The 17506-nt window shown below is 38.8% G+C and overlaps 1 protein-coding gene across 2 annotated transcripts in view; it reads left to right on the top strand.

The window, feature by feature from the left end:
• IGSF11 (immunoglobulin superfamily member 11) overlaps positions 1-17506 on the top strand; it is a 134226-nt gene that overhangs the window by 93843 nt on the left and 22877 nt on the right. For both annotated transcript variants that reach the window (XM_032852279.1, XM_032852278.1), the window contains exons 2-3: positions 14654-14817; positions 16438-16645. In XM_032852279.1, the coding sequence (XP_032708170.1) occupies positions 14654-14817; positions 16438-16645 (372 nt within the window). The remainder of the gene's footprint in view (positions 1-14653; positions 14818-16437; positions 16646-17506) is intronic.

Raw genomic sequence — 17506 nt, 5'->3', positions numbered from 1 at the left:
CTTTATGTCTTTCGTATTTAATTGCTTAGCATCATCCAGAATTCATGAGTTTACTTAATTTTTCTTGGGTGAAAGTGCTAAGAAAAGATTCAAGCTTGCAAAATGCTGCCAAACCAGCTCCTAAATTATGCATTTCTCATGTAAATATTGCAAATTCTAAGGTATTTTAAATGAATTTTTAATCTAATATTTAGCATTAAAGTTTAAATTCCTGACTAGAATTTCAAACAAGGAAATACACTCTAAAAGGAAATAGGGTTTTTAGTTGTTTCTTTAATAAGATAGAAAAAAATTTAATCATTTAAAATGTGAAAAATACCCATTTCCCTCCTTCTTACTCTTTCTAAGAAATTTTCAATTGTACTCAGTTTAGTCAGTATGTTAAATAGGAACTCTGAGACACAATCCCAAAGCAGTTCTGTCTTCCAGATCTCTTTAAGTTTATTTAAGATCCAGTTTTCCTTTTCCTACATAAAAACTTAAGCAGGTTACACTTTTCTGATCACTGTGAGTTTAGAAATAAAGCAAAACCAGAAAAATCTCGACTAACAGAAATGTATGTGTGGACTTATGGTCAAGATGGCAGAGAAGTAGCAGGCTGAGACTACTTCAGGTAGCAGGACGTCAGCTAGATAGCTTATCTAAACATTGCAAACACCTACAAATCCAATGGCAGATCGAAGAGAAGAAGAACAGCAATTCTAGGGGCGTCTGGGTGGCTCAGTGGGTTAAAGCCTCTGCCTTCGGCTCAGGTCATGATCCCAGTGTCCTGGGATCGAGCCCCACATCAGGCTCTCTGCTCCGCGGGAAGCCTGCTTCCTCCTCTCTCTCTCTGCCTGCCTCTCTCTGCCTACTTGTGATCTCTGTCAAATGAATAAATAAAATCTTTAAAAAAAAAAAAAAGGAAGAAGAAGAACAGCAATTCTAGAAACAGAAAATCAACCACCTTCTGAAAGGTAGGACTGGCAGAGAAGTGAATCCAAAGTGACAGGAAGATAGACCGCAGGGGGAGGGGCCGGCTCCCGGCAAGCGGCGGAGCAACGGAGCACAAAATCAGGACTTTTAAAAGTCTGTTCTGCTGAGGGACATCGCTCCAGAGGCTTAACCGGGGTGAAGCCCACGCGGGGTCAGCGTGGCCTCAGGTCCCGCAGGGTCACAGAAGGATCGGGGGTGTCTGAGTGTCGCAGAGCTTACAGGTATTAGAACGGGGAAGCCGGCTACAGAGACAGAGACGAGGAGTGAGCTCTAAGCTCGGGGTTACCTTGAACCGGTCACAGGCTCGGTCAGCTTGGAGCGCGGCCAGAGGCCAGGGTGACGGGAGTAATTGGGCGCTGTTCTCTGAGGGCGCACTGAGGAGTGGGGCCCCAGGCTTTCGGCTCCTCTGGGCCGAGACTGGGAGGCCGCCATCTTCATTCCCGTCCTCCGGAACTCTACGGAAAGCGCTCAGGGAACAAAAGCTGCCAAAAGCAAACCCGAGCGGATTACTCAGCCCGGCCCCTGGTAAGGGCGGTGCAACTCCCCCTGGGACAAAGACACTTGAGAATCACTACAACAGGCCCCTCACCCAGAAGATCAACAAGAAACCCAGCCAGGACCAAGTTCACCTACCAAGGAGTGCAGTTTCAATACCAAGGAGAGCGGCGGAATTCCAGAGGAGGAGAAAGCAAAGCACAGAACTCATGGCTTTCTCTCCATGGTTCTTTAGCCTTACAGTTAATTTAGTTTTTTTTTTTTTCTTTTTCAATTTTTTTTTCTCTTCTGCTGCTAAATTTTTTTAACTTTTACCCTTTTCTTTTTTAACGTTTTTTAACTCGTTTATCTTATATATATATATATTTATATATATTTTTGTGTATGTTATTTTTTTTCTTTATTGGTTTTCTTTTTTTTAATTGTTTTTTTTTTCTTTCTGAACCTCTTTTTATCCCCTTTCTCCCCCCCTCACAATTTGGGATCTCTTCTGATTTGGCTGAAGCATATTTTCCTGGGGTTGTTGCCACCCTTTTAGTATTTTACTTGCTCCTTCATATACTCTTATCTGGACAAAATGACAAGGTGGAAACATTCACCACAAAAAAAAAGAACAAGAGGCAGTACCAAAGGCTAGGGACCTAATCAATACAGACATTGGTAATATGTCAGATCTAGAGTTCAGAATGACGATTCTCAAGGTTCTAGCCGGGCTCAAAAAAGGCATGGAAGATATTAGAGAAACCCTCTCGGGAGATATAAAAGCCCTTTCTGGAGAAATAAAAGAACTAAAATCTAACCAAGTTGAAATCAAAAAAGCTATTAATGAGGTGCAATCAAAAATGGAGGCTCTCACTGCTAGGATAAATGAGGCAGAAGAAAGAATTAGCGATATAGAAGACCAAATGACAGAATAAAGAAGCTGAGCAAAAGAGGGACAAACAGCTACTGGACCACGAGGGGAGAATTCGAGAGATAAGTGACACCATAAGACGAAACAACATTAGAATAATTGGGATTCCAGAAGAAGAAGAAAGAGAGAGGGGAACAGAAGGTATATTGGAGAGAATTATTGGAGAGAATTTCCCCAATATGGCAAAGGGAACAAGCATCAAAATCCAGGAGGTTGAGAGAACCCCCCTCAAAATCAGTAAGAATAGGTCCACACCCCGTCACCTAATAGTCAAATTTACAAGTCTTAGTGACAAAGAGAAAATCCTGAAAACAGCCCGGGAAAAGAAGTCTGTAACACACAATGGTAAAAATATTAGATTGGCAGCCGACTTATCCACAGAGACCTGGCAGGCCAGAAAGAGCTGTCATGATATATTCAGAGCACTAAACGAGAAAAACATGCAGCCAAGAATACTATATCCAGCTAGGCTATCATTGAAAATAGAAGGAGAGATTAAAAGCTTCCAGGACAAACAAAAACTGAAAGAATTTGCAAACATCAAATCAGCTCTACAGGAAATATCGAAAGGGGTCCTCTAAGCAAAGAGAGACCCTAAAAGTAGTAGATCAGAAAGGAACAGAGACAATATACAATAACAGCCACCTTACAGGCAATACAATGGCACTAAATTCATATCTCTCAAGAGTTACCCTGAATGTGAATGGGTTAAATGCCCCAATCAAAAGACACAGGGTATCAGAATGGATAAAAAAACAAAACCCATCTATATGTTGCCTACAAGAAACTCATTTTAAACCCGAAGACACCTCCAGATTTAAAGAGAGGGGGTGGAAAAGAATTTACCATGCTAATGGACATCAGAAGAAAGCAGGAGTGGTAATCCTTCTATCAGATCAATTAGATTTTAAGCCAAAGACTATAATAAGAGCTGAGGAAGTACACTATATCATACTCAAAGGATCTGTCCAACAAGAAGATCTAACAATTTTAAATATCTATGCCCCTAACGTGGGAGCAGTCAACTATATAAACCAATTAATAACAAAATCAAAGAAACACATCAACAATAATACAATAATTGTAGGGGACTTTAACACTCCCCTCACTGAAATGGACAGATCATCCAAGCAAAGGATCAACAAGGAAATAAAGGCCTTAAATGACACACTGGACCAGATGGACATCACAGATCTATTCAGAACATTTCATCCCAAAGCAACAGAATACACATTCTTCTCTAGTGCACATGGAACATTCTCCAGAATAGATCACATCCTGGGTCCAAGTTCTACAAGGAAACTTCCTCAGAGTCTCTCTATAGATGTTTACTCTTGACCTGTTTATTCCCCGTGTAGTTCTGCAAGTTAGGCAGCCAGTTTTCAGTCATTTTCTTTACGTGAGTCCTTTAGGGCAGTTTATTGTACTACGTGCTTTGGCATCTTATATCTTAATAGATAATGTTGTAGGGTCTTGGATGACTATCTTTTAAAATTCTGTTTCATAGAGAATCCTAGTAGCTAAAGAATGTAATAGCCTTTTTATGTTAAATGTTTCTATCTAAAAGAGACTGAGAGTAGAAGAGAGAGAGATATTTATAGGTAAATTGAGCTTCTGTTGCTCAGTATCAGTTTTATTGGTAAGGAAGTAACCTATCACTCTAATCTTAATAGATGTGATAACATAATTTATTTTCCAAGATATGATCTGTGGAAGAATTTGACATAGTAGAAAACATACTGTATTAGAATTCAGAAGACACATGTCCTGATCTTAAGAACTTTGGCAGTCTAGACAGATACAGTATGTAGGCTTTTATGTGGAAACTAAAGGAATTGAATTATATCAATTCAGTAATATGTATTTATTGAGTTCTTAATGCAGTGCTTAAAGTAATGGAGTTCTCAGAGGAAGCAAGATGGTAGAGAAGTAGGGGACCCTGTTTCGACTGGTTCCCTGAGTTTAGCTGGATATCAAACCATTTTGAATACACACGAAATCAGCCTGAGATGTAAGAATATACATCTGGATCTCTATAAGCAGAAAAGCAGCTGCTTTTTGCAAGTAGGATGTGTGGAGTCGTGAATCTGCGGGGAGATATCAGAAGATAAACAGAAGGGGGAGGGAGCCTCCATAAGCTGGCTCCTGGAAAGTGATGTAACACCAGAGCTTAAATTGGAACTCTTTGAAATCTGCTCTAGTGAGAGATATCTCTCTCTGAAAGGTACTGAAAATGAAAACGCAGAATTCTAGGTAAGGCATTGTGGTATTGATAGGAGCAACCACAGAGCCAAAGGGTGTTCCTGACCTGGTAGAGTGCCTGAGCAGTGGAGACAGAAGCAGGTTATGGTCAGTGAGCCCAGGGAGGGACTTATCTCCATAAACCATAAGCTGGGTGGTTGAGAATCATTCTCTTGAGAAGCCTGAAAAAATCTGAAACCTGTGCCTGTGACCAGGCAAAAGAGCACAGAGCGGTAGTGTCCCAGAATGGGCTTTAAAGTGGTACCCAGGGGTGCTTGGGTGGCTCAGGGGGTTAAGCCTCTGCCTTCGGCTCGGGTCATGATCCCAGGGTCTTGGGATCAAGCCCTGCATCAGGCTCTCTGCCCAGCAGTGAACCTGCTTCCCCCTTGCCCGCCTGCCTCTCTGTCTGCTTGTGATCTCTCTCTCTTTCTCTGTGTCAAATAAAAAAAAAAATCTTAAAAAAAAAAAATAAAGTGGCACCCAGACATCATCCAGGAGCTTCGGGGATGTGCAAGAGCCGGTGGCTCCTCATGACTTTGGAGTTGTAAAGGGCAGTGGTACTCGGGGGGCCCTGGGACAACCTCTGAGAGGGTTGCTGTGGGCATGGTCCACCAGTGGTTGTGGTTTTCAGCGGAGCATATAGAGGTGGAGACTGTTTGTCCTGGAAGGATTATTAAAAAGGGAAGAATTTTCTGCTCTGGGTTGGAGGGTTGGCTGTGGCCATTTTTGCTCTGATCCTCTGAAGAGGCATGGAAAGCACCCCAGGGAACAAAAGCCACAACAGAGGACTGGTTTCCACTGAGCCCATCCCCCTGACAGGGGGTGGGGCAACTCTATACAGGCTGGGTTACCTGAGAAACAGTGCTCAGGCCCCTCCTGCAGAAGACAGGCTGGAAGAAAAGGTAGATGACAATCCTATGGATCCCATAAGCCTGTAAAATCCCAACACCAAGGGAAATTGTATATTGAGCCCTAGGTGTGGCTTCACGACTTGTTTATTTTCAGATGAAATTCTTTTTTTCTTTTTCTTACACTTTTTCTGTTTTTCTTTCTACCTTCTCATTTCAATTAGATGTTTATTATGTCAATTTATATTTCATAGTCACTTTTTAACTTCTGTTTTTTTTCACAAATATATACTTTTATAGATAGATGATTTATTTTAGTCCTTTTTTCACTCTATTCAATTTTACCTTTATATATACAAGCTTTACTTTCATTGTAATTTTGGGACATAGTGTCTGTCCTCTAACACACAGACCAAAATACACCCAAGAACAACTGAAGACTGCTTTGTCAACACTGAGAGAGATTGTAGCCCCGTCTCTCCCTTCCTTTATAAAAATTGTTTTAATTTTTTAATTTTATTCCTGTGTTTCATTTTGGCTTTTTTTTTTTTTTTATGGTGGTGGCTTCTGAACACTCTGGATTTTGCTGGGATGCATCTTGCTTGGGTGTTGGTTGATATTTTGGACTCCACTCATTCATTCAGCCATTCCTCAAAGGAATGACTAGGAGGAGGAACTCTCAACAAAGAAAAGAACCAGAGACAATGTCCTCTGCTACACAACTAATGGATATGGATATGAGAAGCTATCAGAGGTAGAATTCAGGCTAGCAATTATAAAGTCAATAGCTAGGCTTGAAAAAAGCATTAGTGACAATACAGAATCTCTAAGAGCAGAAATGAGATCTAATCAGGCCGAACTAAAAAATGCTATGAATGAAATGCAGTCTAAACTGGATACTCTAACATCCAGGGTAAATGAGGCAGAAGAATTAGTGTTCTAGAAGATAAGCTGATGGAAAGGAAGGAAATTGAGGAAAACAGAGATAGGCTGATAGTAGCACAGGAGAAAAGGATTGGAGCAATTAATGATGCATGAAACGTTACAGTGTCAGAATTATTGGAATCCCTGAGGGGGCGAAGAGAGTGAGGGCTAGAAGGTATATTTCAGCAAATCATAGCTGAGAACTTCCCTAATCTGGTGATGGAAACAAAAATTTGAGTCAAATTTGAGTCAGCAGAGAGCACCCCTCCCAAAATCAATAAAATAGATCAACACCCTGACATATAATAGTGAAGTTTGCAAATTTTACATCCAAAGAAACTATTCTGAGAATATCCAGGAGAGGAGGTTCCTTACATATGGAAGGGGAACATCAGAATAACAAGAGACCTGTCCACAAAAACCTAGCAAGCCAGAAAGGGCTGGCAAGACATATTCAGGGTACTAAATGAAAACAACATGCAGCCAAGAATACTCTATAAAACAAGGCTGTTGTTTAGAATAGATGGAGAAATAAAGAGCTTTCAGGACAGACAGAGGCTAAAACAATGTGTAACCAGCCAGCAAAACAGCCCTGCAAGAACTATTAAGGGGGAGTCAGTAAATGAAGAAAGATGCCAAGAGTCCCGTAGATCAGAAAGAAACAGAGAAAATCTATAGAAACAGGGACTTTACAGGCAATAGAATGGTACTAAATTCATATCTTTCAATAGTTACCCTGAATGTAAATGGGCTGAATGATCCCATGAAAAGACACAGTGTTTCAGATTGGATGAAAAACCAGGAGCGTCCATATGCTATCTACAAGACTCATTTTGAACCTAAAGACACCTCCAGATTGAAAGTGAGGGGATGGAGATCAATTTACTACTCTAATGGACCTCAAAAGAAAGCTGGGGTAACAATCCTCATATCAGACAAATTAGATTTTAAACCAAAGAACATAGTGAGAGATGTAGGGGGACACTATATCATACTTAAAGAAAGAATCTATCTAACAAAATCTAACAATTATAGATATCTATGCCCACAACATGGGAACAGCCAATTATATAAACCAATTAATAACCAAAATAAAGAAACATATTGATAATAATACATTAATAGTAGGAGATCTCAACACTCCACTCACAGCAATGAATAAATCATCGAAGCAGAAGATCAACAAAGAAACAAGAGCTTTGAAGCACACATTGAACCAGATGGAATTCATAGATATATACAGAACATTACCCCCTAAAACAACAAAATACTCATTCTTCTCCAGTACACATTGAATTTCCTCCAGAGTAGACCACATACTGGGTCACAAATCAGGTCTCAACTGATACCAAAAGATAGAGATTATTCTCTGCATGTTTTTAGACTGCAATGCTTTGGACCTGGAACTCAACCACAAGAAGAAATTTGAAAGGAACTCAAACCTTTGGAAGTTAAAGCACATCCTGCTACAGAATGATTGGGTCAGTCAGGAAATTAAAGAAGAACTTAAGCAATTCATTGAAACTAAAGAGAATGAAAATACATCGGTTCCAAATCTATGGGATACTGCAAAGGCTGTCCTAAGAGCGAAGTACATAGCCATCCAAGCCTCTCTCAAAAACTTAGAAAAATCACAAAAGTACAAGCTAACTTTACACCTGAAGGACTTGGCAAAAGAATAGCAAATAAAGCCTAAGCCAAGTAGGAGAGAGAAATAATAAAGATTAGAGCAGAAATCAATGAAATAAAAACCAGAAAAACAGAAGAATAGATCAATGAAACTAGAAGCTGGTTCTTTGAAAGAATTCAGATCGATAAACCTCTTGCCAGACTTATCCAAAAGAAAAGGGAAAGGACCCAAATCAATGAGATCATGCATGAAAGGGGAGAGATCATGACTAACACCAAGGAAATAGAAACAACTATTAAAAATTATTACCAGCAACTATATGCAAACAAATTAAGCAATCTGGAAGAAATGGATGCATTCCTGGAAACTTAGAAACTACCAAGACTGAAACAGGAAGAAACAGACAATATGAATAGACCAATAACCAGTAAAGAAATTGAATCAATAATCAAAAACCTCCAAAAAACAGAGTCCAGGGCTAAATGGCTTCCCAGGGGAATTCTACCAAACATTAAAGAAGAAATAATACCTATTCTACTGAAGCTGTTTCAAAAAGTAGAAATGAAAGGAAAACTTCCAAACTTGGTCCTATGAGGCTAGCATTACCCTGATCCCAACCCAGGCAAAGACCCCATCAGAAAGGAGATTTACAAACCAACTTCCCTGGTGAACATGGATGCCAAAATACTCAACAAGATCCTAGGCAATAGGAACCAACAGTACCTTAAAAGGATTATTCATCATGACCAGGTGGGATTTATTCCTGGGATGCAAGGGTGGTTCAACATTTGGAAATCAAGCAACCTGATAGAGCACATTAATAAAGAAAAAGACAAGAACCATATGATCCTCTTAATTGATGCAGAAAAAGCATTTGACAAAATACAGCATCCTTTCCTGATTAAAATTCTTCAAAGTATAGGGATAGAGAGAATATATCTCAATATCATAAAAGCCATCCATGAAAAGCCCACCAGAGATATCATTCTCAATGGAGAAAAACTGAGAGCTTTTCCTTTAAGGTCAGGAACATGACAGGAATGCCCATCTCACCATTATTTTTCAACATAGTACTAAAAGTCCTAGCCTCCACAATCAGACAACAAAAAGAAATAAGAGGCATTCAAATGGGCAAAGAAGAAGTTAAACTCTCTCTCTTCACAGATGATGTGATACTTTATGTGGAAAATCCAAAAGACTCCACCCCCAAATTACTAGAACTCATATGGCAGTTCAGCAACGTGGCAGGATACAAAATCAATGTGCAGAAATCAGTTTTATTTCTATACACTAACAATGTAACTGAAGAAATAGAAATTAAGGAATTGACTCCATTTACAATAACACCAAAAACTGTAAGATACCTGGGAATAAATCTAACCAAAGAGGTTAAGGATCTATACTCTAGAAACTACAGAACACTTCTGAAAGAAATTGAGGAAGACACAAGGAGATGGAAAAACATTCCATGCTCATGGATAGGAAGAATAAACATTGTGAAAATGTCTATGTTGCCCAGAGCAATCTACACTTTCAGTGCAATCCCTATCAAAATACCATCAACATTTTTCACAGAGCTGGAACAAACAGTCCTAAAATTTGTGTGGAACCAGAAAAGACCCTGAATCACCAAGGAGTGTTGAAAAAAAGAAACCAAAACTGGGGACATCATGATTCCTGACTTCAAGCTAGATTACAAAGCTGTGATCATCAAGACAACATGGTGTTGGCACAAAAACAGACACAGATCAATGGAACAGAGTAGAGACCTCAGAAATGGACCCTCAACTCTATGGTCATCCAATCTTTGACAAAGCAGGAAAGAATATCCAATGGAAAAAAGAAAGTCTCTTCAATATGGTGCTGGGAAAATTGGGACAGCCAATGCAGAAGAATGAAACTGGATCATTCTCTTACACTATACACAGAGATAAGCTCAAAAGGGATAAAAGACCTCAACATGAGGCACGAATCCATCAAAATCCTAGAGGAGAATATAGGCAGTAACCTCCTCGGCCTCAGCGACAGCAAGTTCTTTTAAGACACGTCTCCAAAGGCAAGGTTAGCAGTAGCAAAAATGAACTTTTGGGAATCTGTAAGGATACAAAGCTTCTTCACAGCTAAAGAAATAATTAACAAAACTAAGAGGCAACCCATGAAATGGGAGAAGATATTTGCAAATGACATTACAGATAAAGGGCTTGTATCTATAAATATTTATAAAGAACTTATCAAACTCAACACCCAAAAACCAAATAATCCAGTCAAGAAATGGGCAAAATACCTGAACAGACATTTCTCCAAAGAAGGCATACAAATGGCTAAGACACATGAAAAAATGTTCAACATCCCTAGCCATCAGGGAAATACAAATCAAAACCACAACAAGATACCACCTTACACCAGTTAGAATAACAAAAATTAACAAGGCAGGAAACAACAAATATTAGTGAGGATGTGGAGAGAGAGGAACCCTCTTTCACTGTTGGTGGGAATGCAAGCTGGTACAGCCACTCTGGAAAACAGTATGGAGGTTCCTCAAGATGTTAAAAATAGAGCTACTCTACAACCCAGCAATTGCACTACTAGGTATTTACACCACAGATAGAAGGGGCACATGTGCCTCAATGTTCATAATAGCAGTGTCCACAATAGCTAAACTGTGGAAGGAGCCGAGAAGTCCTTCAATAGATGAATGGAGAAAGATGTGGTTCACATATACAATGGAATATTACTCAGCCATCAGAAAGGATGAATACCTACCATTTGCATGGACAAGGATGGAACTGGAGGGGATTATTGTAAGTGAAATAAGTCAAGCAGAGAAAGACAATAATACGATTTCACTCTAATGTGGACATAAGGAATAGTGTGGAGGACCATAGGGAAGGGAGGGAATACTGAACGGGAAGAAATCAGAGAGGGAGACAAAGCATGAGAGACTCTGGATTCCAGGAAACAAACTGAGGGTTACAGAAGGGATGGGGTAGGGGGATGGGTTAACCAGGTGATGGGTACTAAGGAGGGCACGTGTTGTGATGAGCACTAGGCATAATATGTTATACACAACTAATGAATCATTGAACACTACATTTGAAACTAATGATGTACTATATGCTTGTTAACTGAACATAATATTAATTTAAAAAGTAATGGAGTTCTCAGTAGACCTTACAGTATACTGGTAAAGATATGTTAAATAATGAAATGAATATAAAAACTAAGGAAAGTATGGTTGCAAGTTTGGATAGTGCTCAGAATGGAAGGAACATTGCCTTATGAGACCCTGACCTAAGCTGGGGGGGCCAGGAAAGGCTCTTTTGTGAAAAGTAACCCTTGAGCTGATTGGAAGGTTGAGTAGGAGGTTACTAAGGAAAGGAATTGGGGTGTGAACTAAATGAGTGTGTGCGTCATGCTCGTTATGTTTGTAAGTAGTGCTTACTGGGGGGCTTGGCGTCTGTGCGCTAGTAGCTGTGGTTGCAGCGCTAGCTGTCATCAGCTGTAGGCCTCTGGTACTGCCCTTATCATACCCTCTCGGTGACGTGGTAGGTGCAGTTAGCCCTGTACATTTCTCTCATCTCGACTATTTCTTCTATACCCTTCTTAGTACTTGAGATTTCAGAGTTAATCTTCTGTGAAACGTGAAGTAGATGAAGTCAATGTTGGCTAGCTTCTTTCACCCCCCTCTCTGCCGGCAGACCTGCTCCCCTCCCCTCAGCTCCCACCCTGGCCTAGGAAATTACTCTTCCTTTACTTACTCCTGTCTCATTTTGGTAGTTTTCCCATCAGCATCTTTCTCTTTCATTCTCAGTTTATATTAGCCAATTTTTTTTTTAAGTTTGTATGAAAGATTGCATGCGTTGAGCTTGAAATTAGTGAATTGAGGGTACACAGTATCCTGTCTGGTTTAAAGGGGACATATTCTCTTCACTTCTTAGAGTATTAGCTGGAGAAGATTGCCAGTTTGGCTTCTATACTTATTCTTAAAAACATTTCCAGTGGCATTTATTTAATCATAGTAACAGACAGACTCCCCTAAACCTCTTCTACCCTTTAAGATGCCTTAATTCCTGGTTCCTTGCCCGTTCCATGATAAACCTCACCTGTCTGCCTCTTAATGCTTGAGGTTCTTTCAGTTTTCCTTTTGGAAACTTAGAGACTTTCCCTAATATTATTTTCCTTAGGGACTTTTCCTGATGTCATCAACTGCTTTATATCCTATCACAGATGGCTTATTTTATGAAATGTTTTATCCTGTAAATTTAACTCCTGAGAAATCACCAGACTATATGTGAAGAACATGAGGTTCTATAGAAGGAAGGTGTTATGTAGATTTATTTTTTTAAACTAATTGTAATTATACCAGTATGTTATTGTGTTACTTTTTTTTGGAGAATTAAGATAATATCACTTCAAAGTAAAACAGTTTGCGATACCACCATGGGCTTAATGTATTTTTCATTATTAGAGTAGCTTCTCTGTTGGATATCCCTGAACTATTTTAATCTCCTGTTAGTCCCATACTATTCTATAGTCCCAGGGTCACAGGTATTCTTTTTAGAAGAGATAGCGGTTGATTTTCATTTCCCAAGATTTGGCTCTGGTAGATCACTATTTTCTTTTTTGAATTTTAACAGTGTTATTGAGGTATAATCTACATTCCACAAAATTCACACATTTAAAATTCAGTTATTTTTTGGAAATTTATAGATTTGTACAACCATCTAACAATCCAGTTTTGGAAGTTTTCCATCACCCTAGAAAAGTTCCATGCAACGTATTTGCATCAATCCCTCATCCCTCCTCTCTAGCCCCAAGCAAACACTGATTTGCTTCCCGTCTTTCTAGATGTGCTTTTCCTGGACATTTCATGTAAATAGAGTCATACAGTATATAGTCTTTTGCATCTGGCTTCTTAACATTTAGCAAAACGGTTTTGAGAAGCTCATCCATGTTTTATCAGTAGCTTGTGGTTTTCTTTTCCCCCAGGTGATGTTTCATTGTATGGGTATACCTCACTTTGTTTTTCCGCTAAACAGGTGATGGATATTTGTATTATTTCTGTTCAGTAATGCTACCATGAACGTTAATGGTCTTAGTGTGACGTGTATTCTCACTGTACTTGGTAGATCCCTAGGGGTGAAATTTCTGGGTTGTTATGTTACAGTCTCACCAGCAGAGAATGAGGATTCTAGTTACTCTACCTCCTTGTAACAATTTGGTTTTGTCTTGATGACAGCCATTCCAGTGCTGTTTAACGACATCTTATGTGGTTTAATATGCAGTTTCCTAATGTGAGTAATAATGTTGAGCATCTTTCCATGTGCTTATTACTTTTTTGAAATGATTACTCCAATATTTTACTCATTTTAATATTGTGTTGTCTTTTCATTATTGAGCTATAATAGTTCTCTATATTTTCTGTATTTGAGTCCTTTATCAGATGTGTGAATTATAAATACCTTTTCCCAGCCTGTACCCTGGCTTTTTATTTTCTTAATTAAATCTTTTGAAGTACAGAAGTTTTTAAAATTTTAATGAAATCCAGGTTTTTAATTGTTGTCTTTCATGATTTATGGTCCTGGTGACTTCTCTGAGACTTCTTTGACTAAACCAAAGTCACAAAGATTTTCTCCTTTATTTCTAGAAGTTTTATGGCTTTAGCTGTTACCTTTAGGTCTGTGATAACATTTTGAGTTGATTTTTGTGTATGTTTGAGGTAAGGGTCTGAGTTATTTTGTTGCATATTAGTATCAAATTGTTCCAACAACATTTATTGAAGACTATTTCCCCCCATTTAATTGTCTTATACCTTTGTTGAAAAGCATTTTACTAAAAATATAACGGTTTACTTCAGAACTCTCAATCCTGTGCCATTTTCCTGGTGATCTATCCTTAATCCTAGTTCCACACTATCTTGATGACTATAGATAGCTCTGTAGCAAGTTTTGAAATCAGATAGTGTGAATTCTCCAAATTTTTTCTTATTTTTCAATATTATTTTGGCTATTCTAGTTCTTTGCCTTTCCATGTGTTTTAGAATTTGTTCATCAATAGCTACAAAAAGTAGCTGCTGGGATTTTAGATGGGATTGCTCTGACTCTATAGATCAGTTTAGACAGAATGGAGTTTGTTAATCCATGAACATTGCATATCTGTCCATTTTTTGTCTTATTTGATTCATTAGCATTTTATGATTTTTATTATATAAATCTTACATAGAATTTGTTAGATTTATGTGTAAACATTTCATTTCAAGTGCACTATTATAAGGATGCTCTTAAAAAAAAAAAATCGGTTTCTCATCCCTCCTCAGCATTGCTAGTTTTGCTCAAACCCTATCAGTCTTCTTTTCCCATCTTGTATTTGAATCTGGCCAAATAGCAGCTACTTACTTTCTTACAAAATAAAGTAAGTAGCTGCTGAAATTTTTCATTTGTGGTTTCTAGGAGATAAAGGGGTGAACAGTTTTTATTATTTTGAGTCAGTGATTCATCAGTAGTTGTTCAGTAAGACTGTCATATTAGTCTGCTTATGTTCCGAATAGTGTAACACGCCAAACTTTTCTCAAGAGGTTTGGTCTGTTGGCAAAGTGTGAGAACATAATCTTTCTTCTTCCCTCTGCAGGTGTCGCAGCTTCCCTGGAAGTCTCTGAGAGTCCTGGGAGTATCCAGGTGGCCCGGGGCCAGACGGCAGTCCTGCCCTGTACCTTCACTACCAGCGCTGCCCTTATTAACCTCAATGTCATTTGGATGGTCATTCCTCTCTCCAATGCGAACCAACCTGAACAGGTACTTCTGTTCCATTCCATGCTACCTCTCAACCATTCATCTTTTCAGAAGACGTTGGTCGAAAAGCATCCTGAGTACATATTTGATTTCTAGAATAAGGTAGTACTTTCGATGAGCCTGTGCTGTTTTAAATCCTACTTCTGTATTATTAGTCAACTATCATTAGAGGTTATCCTCTTTTTAAGAGACTGGTTTTTGTTTTTGTTTTTGTTTTTTAACAGATGTCAAGGGACTCCTTCTGAGAATTTTATGTAGGAACCTGGAATTTTTCCAAAAGGCATTGCTGATAGGAAATACCAAGACAGAAAAAGCAAAGTATACTTTGACAGGAAGGGACCGACACTGACACAGGTGGATGAGAGTATGTTCGAGAGACAGTGATAATGTTAAGGAAGTAAAATTAGATGGTAGTACTTGATTTATTTGGCTTATTTCACAAGTGTTTTAAAATAAACACAGCCAGGCATACTAGCCAGCCTCAAAGAGTCTCAAATAAATTAGGGTACATGAAAACAGAAGCTACTACCCACTTACAGGTAAAAGATCCATAATTTGCATTAACCATTGCAGAAAATGATGTTCAGAAAATTAATGATTAGTAATCATGATTATCCCTTTATTCCCAAAGATAATTTATTACTGTTATGAAGCTTTTCTGCTTTAATAGTAAGCTTATTACTGCCTAAAAATATCTGATAAGGTAAATGTTCTGATATGAATTCAAATATGTATATTTAATAGAAGCTTTTTTTGTTTCTTCAAACCATGGAACTTATTATAATTAGACTGAGTCTTTAAGATCATTTTTTTTAAGATTTTTTTTTATTTATTTGATAGACAGAGATTACAAGTAGGCAGAGAGGCAGGCAGAGAGAGAGGAGGAAGCAGGCTCCCTGCTGAGCAGAGAGCCTGATGTGGGGCTTGATCCCAGGACCCTGAGATCCTGACCTGAGCCGAAGGCAGAGGCTTAACCCACTGAGCCACCCAGGCGCCCCTGAGTCTTTAAGATCATTTTATTCAACCTTTTCACTTTAGGAGGCAAAGAAAGACTTGTCTGTAGTTACCCAAACATTTACAGATGGAGCTGAAGTAGAACCAAGTTTCTCATTCTCAGTCCACAGGGCTTTTTGTAACATCATTCTGAGTCCTGTCTCATGAATAGTTAACTTAGATAATAGGAATTGATGAAAGAAGAGCAATCACAGACCTGCAACTCTTCTTCCTTTTAGGATATTCATTTATGTTCAGGCTATAACTATCATTTTGTCACCTAGTAAGCGTAAGAATGGCAGTGCTGATTTTTTAAACTTTTTATTCTGGAATTATTTGAATAAAAATATTTATGGGCTGATAGTAAGATTGCATTCAGGTTATTTTCTATATTGTGATGAGTTTGACAAGGAAACAGTGTTATTCCAACTTGAAATATGAGAATTTAGAATCCCAGAATATCCCTATGCATTGGTGCTACAGTAAAAAGTGGGTGACAACTGTTAAGATGAGAAATAAAGTTTTCCAATGTTTGGTGCAGTCTATTCTCTAGCAGATAGTTACTGTTATGTACCATGTGTCTAGAAGGGGTTGTAGTGGCCTGTTTATTTATTTTGCTTTCTTTTTCAGGTCATCCTGTATCAGGGTGGACAGATGTTTGATGGTGCCCCCCGGTTCCATGGTAGGGTAGGATTTACAGGCACCATGCCAGCCACCAACGTCTCTATCTTCATTAATAACACTCAGCTCTCAGATACAGGCACCTACCAGTGTTTGGTCAACAACCTTCCAGATAGAGGGGGCAGAAACATTGGGGTCACCGGTCTCACAGTTTTAGGTGAGTGACAGGCTGTTCCAGGCACCTTGGCTTTGCTTATGGTATGTCTCTCTTCTTGAGCATATTTATTTCTGCCCATCCTTCTACACTTTCTCTCTGCTTGTGTCCTTTTCCTGTCTCCTCTCCTGTCTGCCCTGTCTGGACTCTGCTTCTCTCTGTTTTTTTACACATGATCTTCCCATCCCTTTCTCCTTCTGGTGGTTCTCTGAAGCTTCTTAAATGATTTGCTCTGAAGGTGGAGAAAGGTGGTGTAAAATACCGTCACGAGTGGCCTTTCACTTGTGATATGATAGGACTAAATGTTAGCACTTACCATTTAGAGCCACTTAAATCAAGAATCATTTATTTTGAGTACAAAGCAGAAGTTTCAGCTCATGTGAGAAAATGATTACTTCATGTCTACATAACACTGAGTAGGCTCCCCACAGTTCTTGGCTTATATCTCATGTCCTGGTATAATTTCAGTAATACCCCCTTTTACTCTCAAAAGTCTGAGAATGATAAGTTATATGATCAATTTGGTCTTAATACTGAGACCATACAGATCTAGGGCCTTTTCGAGGTGGCGTAGATAATGAACGATAAAGCTTAGATTAAAATGTAGATTTCTTGTTTCAAATGGGTGCTTCTCCCATTTTACCATAGAGTTAGACTATCTCATACTAAATTAAGTCTGTTCTAAACATGTTGTATTTCTCACTTCTGCTGCCTCTGAAATAAAACCTAATTTTTTAGGTTTTAAAAAATAAAACCTAATGCTTCCTAAATGCATGCTTGTGGGAGAAGCAGCTCAGTTCAGTTCTTTTGGGCTGATATCTTGATTCTTCTCCATCTTAGCCATGTCTCAGAATCTACTCTCTT

Source organism: Lontra canadensis, unplaced genomic scaffold (assembly GCF_010015895.1).
Source record: "Lontra canadensis isolate GAN:19392208 unplaced genomic scaffold, GSC_riverotter_1.0 scaffold6, whole genome shotgun sequence".
NCBI lineage: Eukaryota > Metazoa > Chordata > Mammalia > Carnivora > Mustelidae > Lontra > Lontra canadensis.
Note: the sequence above shows the minus strand (reverse complement) of the source record. Positions and strands in the feature narration are given on the sequence as shown.